Source organism: Eulemur rufifrons, chromosome 29 (genome assembly GCF_041146395.1).
Source record: "Eulemur rufifrons isolate Redbay chromosome 29, OSU_ERuf_1, whole genome shotgun sequence".
Classification (NCBI taxonomy): Eukaryota; Metazoa; Chordata; class Mammalia; order Primates; family Lemuridae; genus Eulemur; species Eulemur rufifrons.
Window position 1 is genome coordinate 59,720,023 of NC_091011.1, and position 19,128 is coordinate 59,739,150.

Here is a 19,128-nt window from a genome sequence, read left to right on the forward strand (position 1 = left end):
CTGGCCTGGGTAGAGAGGCGGGCCTCGAGCGCCGCGGGGTGGGCCTCAGGAGATGGGGAGGGCAACCAGCCGCTGGCGGCGCACCCCGGCGTCTCCGCGCGGGGCGCACAGTTAGTGCAACTCCTCCTGGAGGCCAACTCCCCGGCCCGCCTGTTGGAAGCCGCAGGGGCGCGTCTGCCGGGGTGGAAGGTTTTTACGATTTTAGCAGGGCCGTTTCCGGGAGGCGGAGCTCGGACCCCCATTTCCTTTCTCCCCGGCCCAGTTGCTCTGGGCGGCGGCAAGAGTTCCGTGCGTTGAAGACCCCCCAGCGCCCGCGCCCGCGCCCACTATCCTACTGCTCGGGCCCTACACTGCGCCTCGGCCCCGGTGGCAATATGGGCGGCGCCCGGGACGTGGGCTGGGTGGCGGCGGGCCTGATCCTCGGTGCTGGCGCCTGCTACTGCATTTACAGGCTGACGCGGGGCCGGCGGAGAGGCGGCCGCGAGCTCAGAATGCGTTCCTCACGGTCTGCAGGTGAGGCCGCCAGGTGCCCGGCAGGTGGGCGGGGACGCGACGCTGGGGCCATCCCTGGACCAGGTGGGGACCGCGTACTCAGGGTAAAATAAAGAGCCAAACCAGAGGGAGAGGAGGCCCAGAGGGGGAGGGCAGATGGTCCTTTTACTTGTGTGGGTGTGGGGCCCTGAGCCGCCTCCCTGCCTCCACTTTGTTCAAAATCCTGGGATGAAAAATTGCCTAAACTTTCCTGGTGGTCAGGCGTCACCGCGGAGGATAGGTTTCCTAAAAGCATGTTGATTGCCTCTCACTTTAAAGCTTGCCTGGAGCCTTTGTGTAGGTACTAAAGGGATTGCTCCGACTGTGGAAGGGCTCTTCCGGGCCTGAGCATAAAAGTTCTGCGTGCAGTTGCCCTGGAAGAAGGGACGCCAGAGGGGGCAATTCTGCTTGCACTCGGCCGGGCCTCTGAGAAGAGAAGTACCTTGGAGTCACCATGGTCCAGAATCTTGCAACTTGTGTGTGTATGGGAAATTGGAACAGTTGTCTGCATGAGGCACACCCCGCTGGCGGACAAGTGCACGATTAGGTTTCTGTCCAAAAGTTGATTGGTACATTAAAACTCTAAAAACTTTTAAAGTCTTAACAGTTTGCTGAATGTTCTAGAGGGATATTTCAGGTCGCGGAAGCTGTTAGAGAAATATTTAAAACACGAAGCACCTCTCCACAACTATAGAAGAGAACTAAACAGTTTTATTGTTGATTAATCCACTAAACCAGATTGCCTCGCACATTACAGGCAATCTGCTAATGGGATTGCAGAAAAAATTCTAACCCCTTTATGTAGCTGAGCAGATACAACCAATTTGTTATTAGGTGGGTGTTCTTAAGATAATTTGTACTTAAGTGAGAGGACTTGACAGCACCATTTGTTACACATAGTTCATTCTACATTCACTGGTAATTGGTGTGGTTGTGTTAGCTAATTGCCTTTATCCAGAGGAAAAATAAGACTTCTATTTTTATGATAAGCAGGTAGTTACAATGTGGAATCAGGTGCCTAGGCTAAACTCTCACAGTGATGGAGAGATTCGGCTCTATCTTTCTCTAAGTTTACATTTCAAAAAGTTGGTTTCAACGCCTTTAAGAAAGACATTCTTGGGTTGTAAAACTGACCAAAGCTTACTTAGCTTTTAAAAAGATTTACATTTATATCAAAGAGACAAAGGATTTTTAATTACAAGTTTGCTCAAGGAAATGCTTTAAGAAAAGGAAGTGGAGAAAGGAAGGTATCTTTCACTTTTGGCACTGGGGAGAATACAATTTTTTTTAAAAAAAAATCTGTATTTGCCCTTACTGTCTTAGTCTGTTTTCTGTTGTGTATATTAATAACAGAATACCTGTAAGTGGATAATTTATAAGAAAAGGAATTTATTTCTTACAGTTATGGAGGCTGAAAAGTCCGAGGTTGAGGGACTGCATCTGGTGAGGGCTTTCTTGGTAGTAGGAAGTCTGCAGAGTCCCAAGGTGACACAGGGCATCACATGGCAAGGGGGCTGAACATGTTAACATGCTAGCTCAGGCCTCTCCTTCTTCTAATAAAGCTACCAGTCTTACTCCCGTGATACCTCATTAATCCATTAACCCTTTAATCCATGATCCACTCACTTCTTAAAGGCCCTACCTCAATACTGCCACATTGGGGATTAAGTTTCAACATGAGTTTTGAAGGGAACATTCAAACCATAGCACTTAGAAAGCCTAATTTAATATATTTGGCCACGTCAGAGATATTTCCATATAAGTACGTTGGGAAGGTGTCCTGGACTCAGATATCTTTTCACTTATACTGACTCAACCTGATGAATACTGACAAAGTCTTTTAAATTTACCAGTTCCCAAAATCCTCATTATCTTAGGTCAGGCAACTTACAAAATAAGTTGTTCACAATCCTTTCTTCCTGCAGCTACACCTTTATCTTTGAAGAAGACTTGAAAAATGCTCATTTTGTCAATCACCCTTAAATTTCAGAAGGTGATATCTTTTCTTTGTCTTAAGTTTTAAGAAATTTCTAGGCCGGGGCGCGGTGGCTCACGCCTGTAATCCTAGCACTCACTCTGGGAGGCCGAGGCGGGTGGATCGCTCGAGGTCAGGAGTTCAAGACCAGCCTGAGCAAGAGTGAGACCCCGTCTCTACTACAAATAGAAAGAAATTAGATGGACAACTAAAATATATATATACAAAAAAAAATTAGCCGGGCATGGTGGCACATGCCTGTAGTCCCAGCTACTCGGGAGGCTGAGGCAGTAGGATCGCTTAAGCCCAGGAGTTTGAGGTTGCTGTGAGCTAGACTGATGCCACGGCACTCACTCTAGCCCAGGCAACAGAGTGAGACTCTGTCTCAAAAAAAAAAATAAATAAATAAAAATAAAGGAATAATAGTAATAGATAACATTTATTAAGTGCTTATTATGTGCCAGATACTATTCTAAACACATTACGTCAATTAACTTATTTGATCCTAACAACAACCCTATGAGGTATGTACTCTTATTTTCCCATTTTGCAGATAAAACACTGTGCAAGATCAGATAGAAGACAGATAAATGAATGGAACAGAAAAGATAAGCTGAAAACAGACAGACATACACACATATTATAATCAAGGAGGTAACAAAAGACAATGGAAAAGATTACTGAGATAATGATTGAAGTTAAGTGGATGGAAAGATTCTGAACCATGACAGTTATCTTGAAATTTATCTTGCTATGATGTTATAATTTGTTAGTCACTTTTTATTCCCTTTGAGAATTGTAATTTCCCCTTGATTTACTGGGAGTAAAAAGATCTGGATTCTGAGCCATTTCTATTAATCAGCTGTGTGTCCCATTAACAAAAATAATAGCTAAAATATACCAGGCACTCCCAATATTCTAGGTACAGAAATGCTTTGAGGTAGGCGCTATTAACTCACTTTTAACAGATGAAGAAACTGAGGCTTACAGAGCTAAGACTCTCACCTGATAAAAGGCATATTTGGAATTTGAACCAGACAAACTGGCTCTATAGCCTTGGCTTACTTTTAACTACTGCATTTCAAGTGAAAATTCTATGATTTAATATTGTTTCCTAGTAAAATTTTATTTGGCTATTTATAAAGAATTTATATATCTATGAAACTTTTTAAGAATGGTTTCATGTAATAATGTATAACAAATACAATTTTGAAATATCTCAGAAGTATAGATAAATTTATCACATTTCTGCTGTGTGTGTGCGCGTGTGTAAAATCACACAACTTCAGGGCTGTATAAGAACTTCTGGAGCCAGTTATAGTATTCAACCAACCATTTTATTTACTGATGAGAAAACTGAGACCCAAAATAGACGTTAAGTGACTTGTCTACAACTTTGTATTTTCATTTCTCTGGTTTCTGCCACTAGCTACCTCTGTGACTTTAGGCAAAGCCTTAAATGATCCTTGCTAAAGTTTTTTCGTGTGTAAAATAAGAGGTTTGGGTGGGCCCCAAATTCTCTCCATTCTAAAAAGCTGTGTTTTTATTACTTTCCCTTATCAAGTGTTCTTTGGGTGAAACTGTTTTATAAGGTGTAATTAAGAGCAGTAATGGATTCAGGAGTAAAAGCAGAGCCCTAACCATAAGACGTGATAGTGAGAATCTGCTGGCTTTTTAGCTTTGAGGTTTTTTTAACAGATTTCTTATTTGACTTCTTCAGGACATCATATCACTTACTGTTTCCCATAATCTATACTTGTCCCTTTCCCTCACATTTTGTTGTGATTCCTCTTTAAGCAATATAGTTATTTTAGTTACATGTTTATTGTAAAAAAAAAAAATTAGAAAGTACTAATGAGCATGGGGTAGAAAATAAAAGTCATTCATGCCAGGTGCAATGGCTGACACATATAATCCCAGCATGTTGGGAGATTGAGACTGGAGGATTGCTTTAGTGCTGGAGCTCAAGACCAGCTTGAGCAACAAAGCAAGACCCTGTCTCTACAAAAAATTTTTAAAAATTAGCTGCCTGTAGTCCTAGCTACTCAGGAGGCTGAGGCAGGAGGATTGCTTGAGCCCAGGAGTTTGAGGTTGCAATGAACTCTGATGAAGCCACTGTATTCTACCAGGCAAGAGAGTGAGACTCTTGTCTTAAAAAAAAAAAAAAAAAGTCATTCATAATCCCAATACCCAAAGATAACCACCTTTAGCAATTTTACATATATTTTTAAAAAGAAAAAGCACAAATGTGAGACCACATAGCACCCATTGTCTCTCTTCCCTGCCCCGCAGTGTGTTATAAAAATGGTTTCTGTACTTTTCTACAGAAAATGGCAAAAAAAAAAAAAAAAAAAAAAGTTTTTGTTCTTCCAGTGGTGATTTCTAGACAGAGGATATTTTTTTTAAAGGTAGAACTATAAATTCTAAAAATCATTGAGCAGATCCAGCATTTGGCTATTCGAGCTCTTACTCAAAATGATGCCTTTTCTTTTGTCATCACCACCAGCAAAACTGTTATTCTAGCATCCCAGTCATCTTGCCTTTTTCCTATAAACCAAACAAAAATGCCACACTATAACAGGATTGGCTTACTCCCATAGCTTTTCTCCTACCTGATGTGCTCAGAACAGGTCTGCTTAATATAAATTCTATTCCTTAATTAATCTATGCCCTATAGGTAAGTGTTCCATTGAATAGGTCTACCTGGTTTTTAAAAAAGAAACAAAATGCTTTCAGCATTAGAAGTATATAGTATTGGCATGTGGTATCTTACTAACAGACAAATACCAAGTAACCACTGGCTAATTTCTTGATGTCTATAAGCCAAAATTTCCCATCTGTAAATTGAGAATAATAATAGTATCTTCTTCCTAGGGTCGGTGGGTATTAAATGAGATAAAACATATAAAGTGCTTAATACTGTGCTATCAGAGTATATGTTTGATATTGTTTTTTAAATTTAAAAATCTCATATTGATTTTAGATAACTTTCTTCTTATGCAGAAGACTTAACCAGTGGTTCATATGATGATGTCCTAAATGCTGAACAACTTCAGAAACTCCTTTACCTACTTGAGTCAACTGAAGATCCTGTAATTATTGAAAGAGCTTTGGTCACTGTGGGAAACAATGCAGCCTTTTCAGTTAACCAAGTAAGTACCCTTGTCTCAGCAAACAAGCTCCTTCCATTCTTACACACTAACAGTAATTGTGACCCTAGATAAGTTACTTAGCCTCTCAGAGCCTCAATTCCACATCTATACTGTCTGGCTACTTATACCTACAATGTAATGTTTGTTTATTTCTGAAAAGCATGGCCTGATAGTAATGTGATTATTAATATGATTCTAGATCCCTATGAAGTTGGTCAGTGGCATCACATTCATAATAAGTGTATGTAATCATCATTTAACATTGCATGGCCTTTTATTTAAAATTCAGCAGTGCTTCAGTAAAACAAAAAAAGCCTCTCACATTTAAATACATGCCTTAAATTGTATAGTGGTCTTATGAGTGTGGTTCTGATGCAGGTGGTCCCTGGACCACACTCTGACAACCACTAATCAGTGTGAATGGCTTCTTCAAGTAGAGACTTAATGCCAATACTAAAGAGCTTAATTTGAATGCTTCCTGCTCCCTACTCGCCCCTTCACTCCCCAGCATGGAAAATAGTTTAAATATTTTTGTAACATTTTTAGCTAATGCCCTTTTTTAACATTGTCATAAATGCAAAATAACTTTGAATATATACTTTATTTCAGTCTAGTTTTCTCCAGAATGGCAATGTTTGCTGTGAAGCTCTAAAAATTTATAGGGAGATGGGGAATCTTGGTGCATTATCTCCTCTGTCAGTTATATGTGACAGAATCCAACTTAAATTATTTTAAGCCACAAAGGGAAAATCTTGAGCTCAGCTAACTTGGACATCTAAAAATAGCACTGGTTTCAGGCACAACTGAATCCAGTTCAAGGTTGCAGAAAGATTTATCAGAGCTCTCTCTTTCTCTACCTTTTGGCTTTGCTTGTGCCTGCTTTACTTAACATATTGGTCTTTGTCTCTCTGGCTACAAAGAGGTTTTCTTCACAGGGATGGAAAGAAAGCCCTGGCCTCTCAAGTCTTCATCCCTGCAATTTATGATCCAAAAGGTGGATTGTTCTGCTAGGATCAAGTGCCTATCCTTTAGGTCAATCTCTGGGGCAAGGGACCATGGCCCATGAGAGTGAGGCCTGGCTCACATGAGCATGCTACAGCCAAGCAGTGGGAATGGATGCGAGCACACGTAACCAACAGTCCCACTGGAAACTATGTGGGATGGAGGAGGTGCCTATTTCCACTGGAGCACTAGACAAACAAAAACAATAGATGGTGACTAATTTGTTAGCCTGTCTCTATTGGAGTATTTCTGATGCCATAGTTTTATACCACTCTGAAACAAGGTGTAGTCAGAGTGGGCCAATAGTCACTAGAGAACAAGTACTTTCTTGAGCAGTGGGGGTTGGGGTCCTTCACCATCAATTATAGTACCTTGATCTGCTTTAACAGTACAGTTTTTTTGTTTGTTTGTTTTTTAAAAAGACCATTTTCTAGTAATTTCAAGTCCTTCGAAAGAACCTGGAATTGCAGAGAGAAAGTTTCTTTATCCCCTAACATGAAGCCCACTCTACAGTAGAGTAGAGTTTGGGGCTGCTTGTAAAAAGTAGATGAGAGCAATCTTTTTCTCTTTTTCTGATAGAGTGGCATGTCTTGGCCTGACAAGAGTAATTTTCAGCATATTTTTCTTATAAGAATTAAAGCAATTAATACTTCAATGTTGGGGACAAAGACACATGGTAACATAGTGTTGTAATTAATTGTGAGAAATCCCAGATTGTTGTTCTTCTGAAAATTTGGGTACCATTTTTCAAACCGTGTGGAACTCTAATTCTGTAAGATGTCAGTGTGTTCCCCCCATTAACACTGGGAAATGACCCTTTCTCGTGTATAGTTCACAAGAATACTATAGTAAATACTCCCCTCTTGGGGATTCCCAACGCACATGAATGTGTTAATGCGTCACAATAAAGAAACATGCTTACTTTTGTCATACCCAGAGTTTCCCAAACTTAGATGACCATGCTCCCCCTCCTTTTTTTATGGGATATCTATTAACATCTTAAGAGATTAGTGTTCCAAAGAAAACATGTCAGCAAAACATTACATTAGTATTCTAAATCATAACACTTCTAGGCTGGGTACAGTGTCTCACGCCTGTAATCCCAGCACTTTGGGAAGCCGAGAAGGCAGGATCGCTTGAGGCCAGGATTTCAAGATTAGCCTGGGAAACATAGCAAGACGCCATTCTCTTAAAAAATTTAAAAATTAGCCAGGTGTGGTGGTGTGTGCCTATAGTCCTATCTACTCGGGAGGCTGAGACAGGAAGATTGCTTGAGCCTGGTAGTTCAAGGTTATAGTGAGCTATGATCAGGCTACTGCACTCCAGCCTGGGTCTAAAAACCATTAAATAAATAAATTATAACTCTTCCAAATTTGCCTGTAATACAGAAATCATATAACTCGTTTCAAAGTATTAATAAAATAATTTTGTTTGTAAATTTCCTCAAGATTATAGTAGCTCTGCAAGTCTTTATTGTATATCTCCATATTATAGTTTAAATGATTATATATCTTAATAATTTTATTTTATGGTAAGATTTTTTAAATAGGAATTAACAGATTTGTGTATAGGAAAGGTATTTTCAAAAAGTCATTAATTTTTTAGTTTAATATTTGTGGATGCAAAGAATTCAATGAAGGGGGCTGCATATAGAAGTCATGTTCCTATTTTTTTTCCCTCCTAGGCTATTATCCATGAATTGGGTGGTATTCCAATTGTTGGAAACAAAATCAACAGTCCTAACCCCAGCATTAAAGAGAAAGCTTTAAATGCATTAAATAATCTCAGTGTGAATGTTGAAAATCAAATCAAAATAAAAGTAAGTTGTCTGAAATCACAAATGTATAAGGTTTTCTATAAATGAAAGAGAAAATAACAAAAAGGTAACTAACAAAAGTTTAGTAGATTATCCTTTATAACTTTATGGTCAAGAATTAACTTTAGAGGAATGGAGAATAAGGTAGAGGAAGGACGAGCCTAAACCAGCCAATAGAGGTGCAATTAAACTTTTGAAGTTGGGGTTCAGTTTAATCCAAGGCTAAAGGAACCAGGCCAGAGTCAGATAACATCACCAGAAAGACACAATAAATTAGGAGATTATGTTAATTCAAATTAACACTTACTGAACTCCTCTGTGGTACAGAGTATAAAAATGCACATGATACAACTCTTTTTCTAAGAAAGATAGAAGGAGAGATAAGGCAAGCCCATAAGCAGTTGTAATTCAAGACAGAATGTGAGGAAATGCTGTAAGGAAAAATGTAAGTAATTTTGGGGTACATAAAAAAGAGAGATCCTATCCAAAAGTTTCTGTAAGAGGTGGAGTCTGACCCGGCTCTTTAGAATGTCTAAGGTTTCTATAGGTAGAGTTGGGGAAGGAGAAAATTACAAGAGAAAGGAGCAAGATGAGGTGGGCACAGTTATAGGAATAATTGAGCTGGCCCATTTGGTCATCTTGTTACTAGAATTGTGAAATGGTGAAAACATTCAGATATAATAAGGATGTAAATATTCCACACATTTTAGGAAAGACATGAGTATCTTACAAAAATATATGATTTATATAGAGCTAAAGAAATGCCATGTTTTTAAAGGATGGATGTGTAATGAAATTGTGACCAAGGAAAGCCAGTTGACTTGTAAATGTAATTAAGTTCTTGAAACCAGATTAAGAGTTTAATCTTTTTTTTTTTGCTTTACTGCCATTACTTTATATGGTAACATGGATACATTTGGGGACTTTTTAAAAATTAATAATGGCTTATGGGACAATTGGTAACTTCTTAGTATTTCAAATTAGGAAAATTTTTTTTTGCCAATTAGAACTTCTAGTGGAATTCAGATTTATAATAGTTAGGTAAATACCAATTATCTGTGAAACATGATTTTTCCAAGCTGGAAAGATCATGGCCAGACACAGAAAATAGAATTTCAGATTGCCATTCCATCACACCGGGTTTAGTTCTCTGGAATAAAATACTGGCATTGCATTACTTTTTGCCAGTGGTGGTTAACAATATTATGAAGTGATAGATTATATACATATACCTAGGTAAATAAGAATAACCTTGAGCCAAGTATAATTTTGCTCTGCTTACTTTTGATAGAATTAACTAAAGAAAAATTCTATTTCACATTATCCCCCCCATTCTTCTGACATAATGTAGCTCTCTAGATTCTACTGCCAAGATACTTAACCATGATACAAAATGGCCTCATACATCTTCCTCCCTGATCCTGATGTGCCCAGACAAGTTGAAACAAAAGTGGACTAAGTTGGGAGGTCCCCAAGAAGAGGCCACTGGTGTTGAGATGATCTCTGGACTTGAACATTGCTTCCCCACCTGCTGGCTGACATTGGGCAGGGAACTCCAGCTCTTGAAGACTTTAAAGTCTTTGTAAAATGGCCATAATAGCACTCACCTCATTAGGGTAGTCTTCAGGATTAAGATGCTAAGCACAATGCCTGGCATTATCAAAGTCAGCTTAAAAAATTTTCCAAAATTTGAGCACCAGATAAAAATATATTTTCTGAGGAGCCAGTTCCATCCTGAGCAATAGCTATGCCTACTCCACTATGTAGAAAAGTGACTGTTCAATAGAAGAATTTTGGAGATTCTAAGATGCTCATTTTCCTCCCCCTGCCTTCAGATATACATCAATCAAGTCTGTGAGGATGTCTTCTCTGGTCCCCTGAACTCTGCTGTGCAGCTGGCGGGACTGAGATTGTTAACAAACATGACTGTTACCAATGACCACCAGCACATGCTTCAGAGTTACATTACAGACCTGTTCCAGGTGTTACTTACTGGAAACGGAAACACCAAGGTATGAAGCTGTTATTACTTGAAGTACAAAGAGCTATTACATCAAGCTTATTAAGATTGAAATTGAATTTCCAGGCCACCTGCGTTAAATTGATGTTCCTCAGAAAAGAGGAAGTTTAGTCAAGGCTTACATGGGCCTACGAAAGTGTAATTATTTTTATCCTCTAATATTGTTTGAAAATTAACTTGTGAAAATCATCTGTTATCTCACTTATCAGTAGATTGATGTTTATTTGGTTGTTGAGAATCAGTAAAATTACCTTTTACTGAAGTAAATTAGTGAGTTTCCCCCTACCAGATATAGGAACAAGGAGTCTTTGAATAATACTGATGGTTAGTTGAATTTTTTGCTTACCTCAGTACTCACAAAATAATTTTTTGATTCAGCCATTATTTGTAGTAAATAAAGTGAATTGAATATATGAAAGATGTCTCAGTGCATCACTCTGTCCAATTATGCAGATATAGGGGGCAACAGGTAGTGAGCTGAAGTAGGAACTCAGGAGACAACTATGAAAATTTCTTGAGTAAATTCCTCATGTTAGTATGCATTATTATCAATTGCCATTTTTCAAGGGAAAAAAATAGCATAAATATAGAAGGTAGGCTAATGAGAAGTTCTGATGAGTTGATTGTTCATCAGGATTTTACCGTATTGGTCTGTATTCTCTGGGACAGTTGAAAGAAAAATGTACAAGCATTTTAGAAGGACCAAATGCAAAGTCATACTCCAGATATCCAACATCAATGCAGTTATTGCTGAGGTTACCAGGATGGGATTACAGAAGAGCCTTGCTGTAGCCCTGCTTTTATATTTCTGAAATGTTTGTATATGGGCTTTTCACATTTCCATTAGCCAGACTTATTTGGATCTGGTCCAAGATGTACCCAAAGGCATTCAGAATTAAATGTAAGAGCAAGTACACTTCTAGCAATATTGCTCCATCTCCAGGCAATTTCCCACATGCATGCACCCATCAACATCTTTCTCTCCAGTGGAGCAAGATGACTTCCAGCCCCTGAGGCCCAATGGAAGCTCCTTCCCTCTTTACCCCATGGTGTTTCCACTGTAGAAAGAGTCCTCTGCCTGACTCTTCAGCTGCTTTACTCAAACCTCAGGAGGAACACTGAGTTCAGAGCCAGGCAAGTCTGGCCTTGGGGCTGTATATATCTGTCTCAGACATGGTCTGTATTTTAGTATATTTTATGACTTTTTAAAAGGTGACTCACACCACAATAGTATGTTCTATTTTGGTTTCATTTTGTTGTGTTGTGTTTTTCCATTACATTGCCTAGTACAATATTTCTGGGATAGAAAATTTGCTTTTTTGGTCTGCCTCAATACATAGCCACCAATCACAACATTTATTTTCCATAAAAATTGAGTTTAAAGTCCCAACTTGCAAATAAACTTTTGGATAGTCATCCATTTGTTAGTGAGAAAATATATCCATTTTAGGTATTTCTTGGTAAATAACCACCAAAATGACTCTTAAAATATGTTATTTTGCTTAAGTCAGTGATCTCAGTGTACTGTGATAACCTTTTGCATACACCACTGATTCATAATGAAATACAAAAGTTTAACAAAAGATTAACATAAATAAACTGTGCTCACTGCATCTGCAATGAGAGCAAAGAAAACAAATGGCTTAAAATAAATGTCCTAGTGTCACCACAAGATGGTGCATGTGACAAGAGGAAAAAAAATAGAGGCCTTAATATGGTAGCATGTATACATATAAAACATAATGTATATGTTTTATGTATATACATGTTTTATATGTATACATATAAAACATATACATTATGTTTTGATGTTTATTTGGTTTTTGAGAATCCAAATGTTTTACATAATGTATATGTTAAACATACACATTATGTTTTATATAATGTATATGTAAAACATATACATTATGTTTTATATGTATATATTGAACACATATATATATTTGTTGAGTACAAATATTTGTTGTTACCTATAGTTGTACTCTATATATTTCTTTCTCATGTTTAACTCCCTTCTACAGAGGATAGCAACATCAAATTTTATTAATAGTACAGGATACTAAATAGCTATTGCTGTTGCCATTCCCTGGTTGTATACCTGCCCTCATTGACTACTAGTGGGCATTTTTAGATTTTATTGACTTCACTCAGGTTTATTTCGTAGGTTTAGAACTGTTACCAAAAGTTCTGCTCTTGTCCCTGAGACCACATCAGAAGAATGAGGACAAGTGGTTTGAGGAAAAGGAAAGAAGTTTATTAATTAGCTGGCAAATGAGGAGTATGGCAGACTTGCTGTCTTAAAGTACCACAGTGCCATCTATAAGGAGAAATACAGAGCTTTTAAAGGGGGGGGGGGTGCGGTTTCAGCTTCAGGCTATTGCTGTTTAACTGTAACTGATGGTCCTGATGGACCCCATCTCCAGGGAAGACAGTCTTGTGACCTCTGCCTAGAGAATTCTGTTGAGGCATCTCCTGTGGTACAAAGAACAGAGGAAACTCCCCTGCCACTCTGATTACTAGCTTCAGGCAGGGATGCAGGTTTTAATTCCCTAAAAGAGTGGGGGGGAGGGCGTTTTAAAGAGGCAACTCATAAAACATTTTACCCTTTCTCAGGCCATTCCCTGTTATAGGGCCATCCTGTTTTGTAACTCTTATATTATACCTGTTTTCCTAATCGAAACTTCATTGACATTGGAGCCAAGTGTTTTTCCCTAACACTCACTAATTCTTGGTGTTGCTGTCAGCCAGTCAGACCACATGAGATCTGGCAGGGACCTCCAGGGAGTGCATTAAAGGGTCTCCTTTAATCTTTAACCTTAAGAGGCCGTCTGTGTGAAAAACACAGTCTCTGCTAATACAAGGAAAGTTTACCAGTGGTTACAGCTGGAGAGTGGGATGGGCTGATAGGATGGTGGCTTTTGTTTTACCTTGTTCCCTTCTGCACTGCTTGACATTTTTATCATGACCATATATTTATTTTATCAAAATAAAATAGTTGATAAAAACAATAAAATTAAGCAAAGCCTTATGTCCTCCTCCTTAATAAATAGTATGTGGAACATGATCAAAGGAATTGTAAGTATATAAGATATGTACACAATTAAAGACAAGAAGAAAAACACAAAAACTTGATCATTTCTGGTCATGGAAATATGGGTGAATTTCCTTTCTCCTTGTGCTTTTCTATATTAAAAAAAATGGTCTATAATAAGCATCTACTGCTTTTGTAATGAAAAATGTTTTATAAAATAAACATCAGGTTCATTCCCACATCTAATGAAGAGCACATTTGTCGCTTTTTCCTGACTTTAGTACCCCCTTTCTGCTCACTTTAATTTCAGGTATCTTATGGAAAGTGTGGTTTTGCACAGCCTTTCTTCTTAAAAGAGAAATTCTATTTGAATGTTTTTATTACTGACTTTTCAGTTATAAGTAATAAGAATGTTGATATTTTAGCTAGTCAGCTATTAAATAACATTTGTTTGCTTATTGTTCATATCTCTGTGCCTATTTAAATGATTATAAAACATTTTTTTCACATAGAAAAGATAACCTCAGATATTCATAATAACCTACTAAAAAGAAAAGGGCCATATTGTTATTTCTTTAGTCTTGGTAATCAAACTGTCCCAAAATTGTCATACTTTAAGTAGAAATGAACTGAGCTTTGAGAGACTTTTTTTTGTTGTTCCAAAGATCTTATTTCACTTACCAGTAATCCTAATAAATATCACTTATTGGCCAGACACAGTGGCTCACACCTGTATTCCCAGCACTTTGGGAGGCCAAGGTCGCAGGATTGCTTGTGGTCAGGAGTTTGAGACCAACCTGGGAAATTTAGCAAGACCCGTCTCTACAAAAAAACTTTTAAAAACTAGCCAGGTATGGTGGCACGCACCTGTAGTCCCAGCTACTTGGGAGACTGAGGCAGGATTGCTTGAGCCCAGGAATTCAAGCTTGCAGTGAGCTATAATCATGCAACTGCACTCCAGCCTGGGCAACAAAGTGAGATCCTGTCTGTAAGGAGGGAAAAAAAAAAAAAAAAAAAAGATCATTTATTTACCACGTTAAGCTTACCATGTGTAGGTGTGTATGTGTGAGTCAGGAGTGAATTGTGAAGATATTTGTAATAACTCTCCCTATCTCCCTAACAGTGTAATTGAAAAAAATAAGGTTTAAAATGACACTGCTCTGTGATAAGTGCTCTGGGAGTGGCCAAGTGTTATAAGAGTTCAGAGAGAGAGAGAGAAATCTTTTGAGCAGGATGAATTGAGAAGGCTTCATGGAGTAGAGAGAATGTGAGCCGGGCCTGGAAGCATAGGCAAGACTTTAAAAGGAGGACATGGTGAGAGGACAGCATGCCTGGGAGAGAAAATTCATGCTTGCTGGTCTGAAATAAACCAATATTCTTCTTATTTCAGGTTCAAGTTTTGAAACTGCTTTTGAATTTGTCTGAAAATCCAGCCATGGCAGAAGGACTACTCGGTGCCCAAGTAAATAGCTTACATATTTATTTTGTAAATACACACATAGATTTAGACAGATGTGTAAAGATTTATCCTAAAATGTTGTTATAACAGGGATTATCTCTGAGGAACAATATTACAGGTGGTTTTTTTTTTTGTTCTTTTTGCATATATAAATTTCCTAAATTTTCTCTAATGAGCATATTTTGTTTTTGAAAAGTATTTTTTTTTAATTCTCCTTACAACAATTAATTATAATCTTTCTCTCTACCAAATTTTGGGTGCACCTATGCCATCCTGTCTTTTATACTTGACCTGTTTTTGTTCACATGTATCAGAGTATCCACAGAAATAGCAGTACTGAGTCTCCAGTAGGTGCTAGAAGCTGGGCTCTGTGCCAAGACACACATACCAGTGAGCACAGCATGACATAGTACGTGTCCTAATGCAGTTTGTGGTGTAGGGGAGAGACGAAAATATGCAACAAACCAACAAGATGACTGAAAGCTGTGGTAAGTGTTCTGAAGGAAGCAGTGGTGGTGCTGAGATGGAATGGAGCTCAGCTCCCGTAGAAAGAGGGGCTGCCATATTCACCTGCTTATCCCTGTTCCCAGCTCTGTGCCCTGTACTATGTGTGGGTAGTAAATGTTTGACTGGTGAATTAATGATTTACCATGAAATCTGTTTGATGGATCTTAAACAGGAAATGATTGTTTCCAAATGACTGTTCTGGGAGCCCAAGGAAATTGTAGTTTTCAACTAAAACACAAAACTTTTTTTCATTAGTATACAACATAGGGGTGTATAAGGTTTTATACATTTAAATTATGCAATTTTAGGGTTAATTTTCTATGAAAAGATTATGAAAATGTAAAATATTTAGTGCAATGAAACAAAATGTGAAAATGTATGTGAAAAAATGTTTTCATATATTATTAATATAAAATACTACTCCTTGTTTCCTGTTTCAGGTGGATTCATCATTCCTGTCCCTTTATGATGGCCACGTAGCAAAGGAGATTCTTCTCCGAGTGCTTACATTATTTCAGAACATAAATAACTGCCTCAAAATGGAAGGCAGTTTAGCTGTACAGCCGACTTTCACTAACGGTTCATTGTTTTTCCTGTTATATGGAAAAGAGTGTGCCCAGAAAATAAGAGCTTTAGTTCATCACCATGATGCAGAGGTGAAGGAAAAGGCCGTAACAATAATACCAACAATCTGATGGGTTGGTCATATTCTTCCAAAGAGAAATGCAGTCTGGAAATAGCACACATTAAGCTGCTTATTTCCCATCTTCCCTTGTATAAGGGGATTCTTCCAGCTGCTGAATTTAAATAATAAATAATCACATTTCGCCATTAACACAGCTATAACTTGCCATGGTCTTCAGGTTTATTTTGGACCATTTTATTGATACCAAATGAATATAAAAGCTTGTACTGAAACCATTTATTCTTAATTTTGCTGTTTACTGACATACTTTAGATATTTTCTCTACATGAAGTGGCAGTGACCTTTTTTACACATAAGCTACCCTTCTAGTCTTTGAAGTGGTTTGCAGTTACTCATCTGAGACAGCATTAGTGTCTCAATCACTCAATCACTGTTTTTGAACTGCCATAGGAATGGCCTTGTTCTTTTAGTAGCGATGAGATTGTGAGCTTTGAGTCCCCCTGCCAGCCTGGCCATACTGCTTTCAAAAGTCTATTCTAATCATTAGAATCTATTCTAATCATGTCTAATCAATGAAAAATGTAACCTTTTAGGAGAGGATGTTTCCTAGGACTCACCCACTCCTGTTCAGTGTTCAAGTATGTAAAGATGTTGTTAAATACAAAATACTGGGATCAATCAAAATGTCCATCTTTGGGCAGTTGATTAAATCAATTACTCAGTATTTAAAAAGAGTGAAGCAGGTCTGAATGTGCTCATGTCAAAAGATATCCATGAAATGTGGTTGTTTTTTTTAAAATATGTATAGTAGAATATACTGTGATCCCATGTGTTCTTTTAAATGAAAAATATTTATGCCAATGTATCAACAGAACACTTCTAGAATAATACCCAAACTCCTGGGAGTGGGACTGGGGAATGAGGAAATGACTTCTATGTATACCCTCTTCTACTGTTTGAATTTTTTACTATAAGCCTAAATTGTATAATTTTTTAAATAAAGAGAAAAAAATCACTCATAAGGTTATACATATTTTCTCCCTTTAATAGTACTTTATTCATTAATTTTCATCCATATTTTACTTGACTAAAATTACAATACATGAAAATTTCTGTTTTCAATAGTTTTTATTCTATAAGCTACTATAACAATTTATCAGTAGATCTGGATTCAGTCAGGTTTTGTAGTATTTACGTTCATAACCCCTGCCATGCTTAGCATTAAGTAAATCAGTATGCAAGCAGAAACTTTATTACTTGTGTGTTTAAGGCAAAGCTTTAAGAGTACTTTAAATTTCATTCATAAATAACATGGCTACAAGACTGTTTCCATAGGAAGGAAGTCAAAAATCCTCAAACAGAAATATGTGTGTTCTTAAGCTTGTCCTGATACAGAAATCAAACTTTAGAGAAATCTTTTTATAGTAGAAAAAGTGTTCAGTATAAGGTGAGAAATGGATATTCCCAATGGGCTAGAGTAGTAATTGGTGGCATGAATATAAGAATCCCCCGAAAGGCACATTTTTTATAACAATTTTTAAAATCTGTCTATTTAATGAAAGTAATGTATTCAAAATGTAACACATTAAAAACCAGGATTTGTTTTCAATGTGCTTAAGCACTCCTTCTCTTCTTTTCCTCTATTATAAGTTTGAATAAATAATCACATTCCCTGGAGATCAGAACATTGAGTCTGAAATGACAAAATGCCAGAGAAAAGGGGGAGTAATTTTTAACTATCCGGAAAGAAAAAGCACAAATATATCTTTACCTGTGTAGGTCATATCTTGGCTTTTATTAGGAGGGATGTCTCCTAATTGATGACCCACCCTGTTAGGCAGTGAGACATAACAAAGTGTTCCTCAGTTACCACAGGAAGCTTCAATAAAATCTTACATATTGGTATGGACACTCACTAGGAAATTGATTTAGAGGATAAGATGAATTAAAAGATACTGCATTGTGGCCGGGCATGGTGGCTCATGCCTGTAATCCCAGCTCTTTAGGAGGCCAAGGTAGGAGATCACTTGAGCCCAGGAGTTCGAGACCAGTCTGGATAACATGGCAAGACCCTGTCTCCACAAAAAATAAAAAATTCAAAAAAAATATTGCAATGCATATTAGACTGAATTGAGAGAAGACAATGGATTTGTCTTATTTTTCAAAATTTGTTTTCACTTCATTACCTACACCCTTCAAAATGTAGGTAAGTAAAAAAGTGGAAACCACTCAATAGGGTGAGATTCTATAGGGAGAGATGAAGCTTGGTGTACTTCTTAATGAATAAAGTGTAAGTGTAGAAAGAATGTGAATGGTAATAAAAAATTACAGCTTGTGAGGAAGCCTAGAAAAATGAGGCAGGCCAGATGAGCATAGAACTAGAACACAACAATTTAAAGTGCTTAGAGGCCCTCAGTTAGTACATGTGAATATAAAAATAATATGAGGGCCATTCATGGAGAAGAAATACTTAAGCAAGACACACTTGGCTTACTTCATGAAACAGAGGTAAAAGATGAATTTTCAATTCAGCATGCAGCAGCAAGGAAGATGCATGTTGGCTAGTATTCAGGCAACATGCCTCAAGGCTAACCCACCAAAAACCTAGCATCTTTATTCACATCTGTTTGGAGTAGAAAAGTTTATGCTTGTTCAGTTTTTTCATGAAGGTTTATTTTATGGGGGATTTTTTTGTGCATTAGTGCCCCCAAATCATATACATTGACATATATACACACACATTGCGTATACATTTATTTCCCCTTGACTGATTCACATCTTGGTAGATGAAAATACTAAATTTTGATAAAGATCATTTATATTTATTTTGGCTATTCCTCTCCGAATTTACAAAATGAGTGAGATAAAGTTGTTAGTCTTCAATGTTTAGTGTCCTAATAGATAATGTTTAAATCTGCAATAGGAACAATACATTATCAAAAGCATTAGCCTATTTTCAGCTTTCAAACGTACCTATTTATATTAGGCA

The 19,128-nt window shown here is 37.6% G+C and overlaps 1 protein-coding gene across 5 annotated transcripts; it reads left to right on the forward strand.

Annotated features, from left to right (window-relative positions):
• The first annotated feature begins 30 nt into the window (after nt 1–30).
• Nucleotides 31–16,699, forward strand: ARMC10 (armadillo repeat containing 10). 5 transcript variants are annotated; one of them, XM_069461874.1, is made up of 6 exons: nt 31–513; nt 901–1,005; nt 5,507–5,658; nt 8,345–8,479; nt 14,918–14,989; nt 15,934–16,699. In XM_069461874.1, exons 1-6 carry the CDS (start codon nt 375–377, stop codon nt 16,186–16,188), a joined length of 858 nt encoding a protein of 285 aa, XP_069317975.1. In that variant the 5' UTR covers nt 31–374; the 3' UTR covers nt 16,189–16,699. The 5 variants fall into 5 exon arrangements, with proteins under 5 accessions (XP_069317975.1, XP_069317973.1, XP_069317974.1 ...); XM_069461872.1 differs by lacking the exon at nt 901–1,005 and adding an exon at nt 10,312–10,488 and having other exon boundaries at nt 5,510–5,658; XM_069461873.1 differs by lacking the exons at nt 901–1,005; nt 14,918–14,989 and adding an exon at nt 10,312–10,488 and having other exon boundaries at nt 5,510–5,658.
• Nucleotides 16,700–19,128: the final 2,429 nt, after the last annotated feature.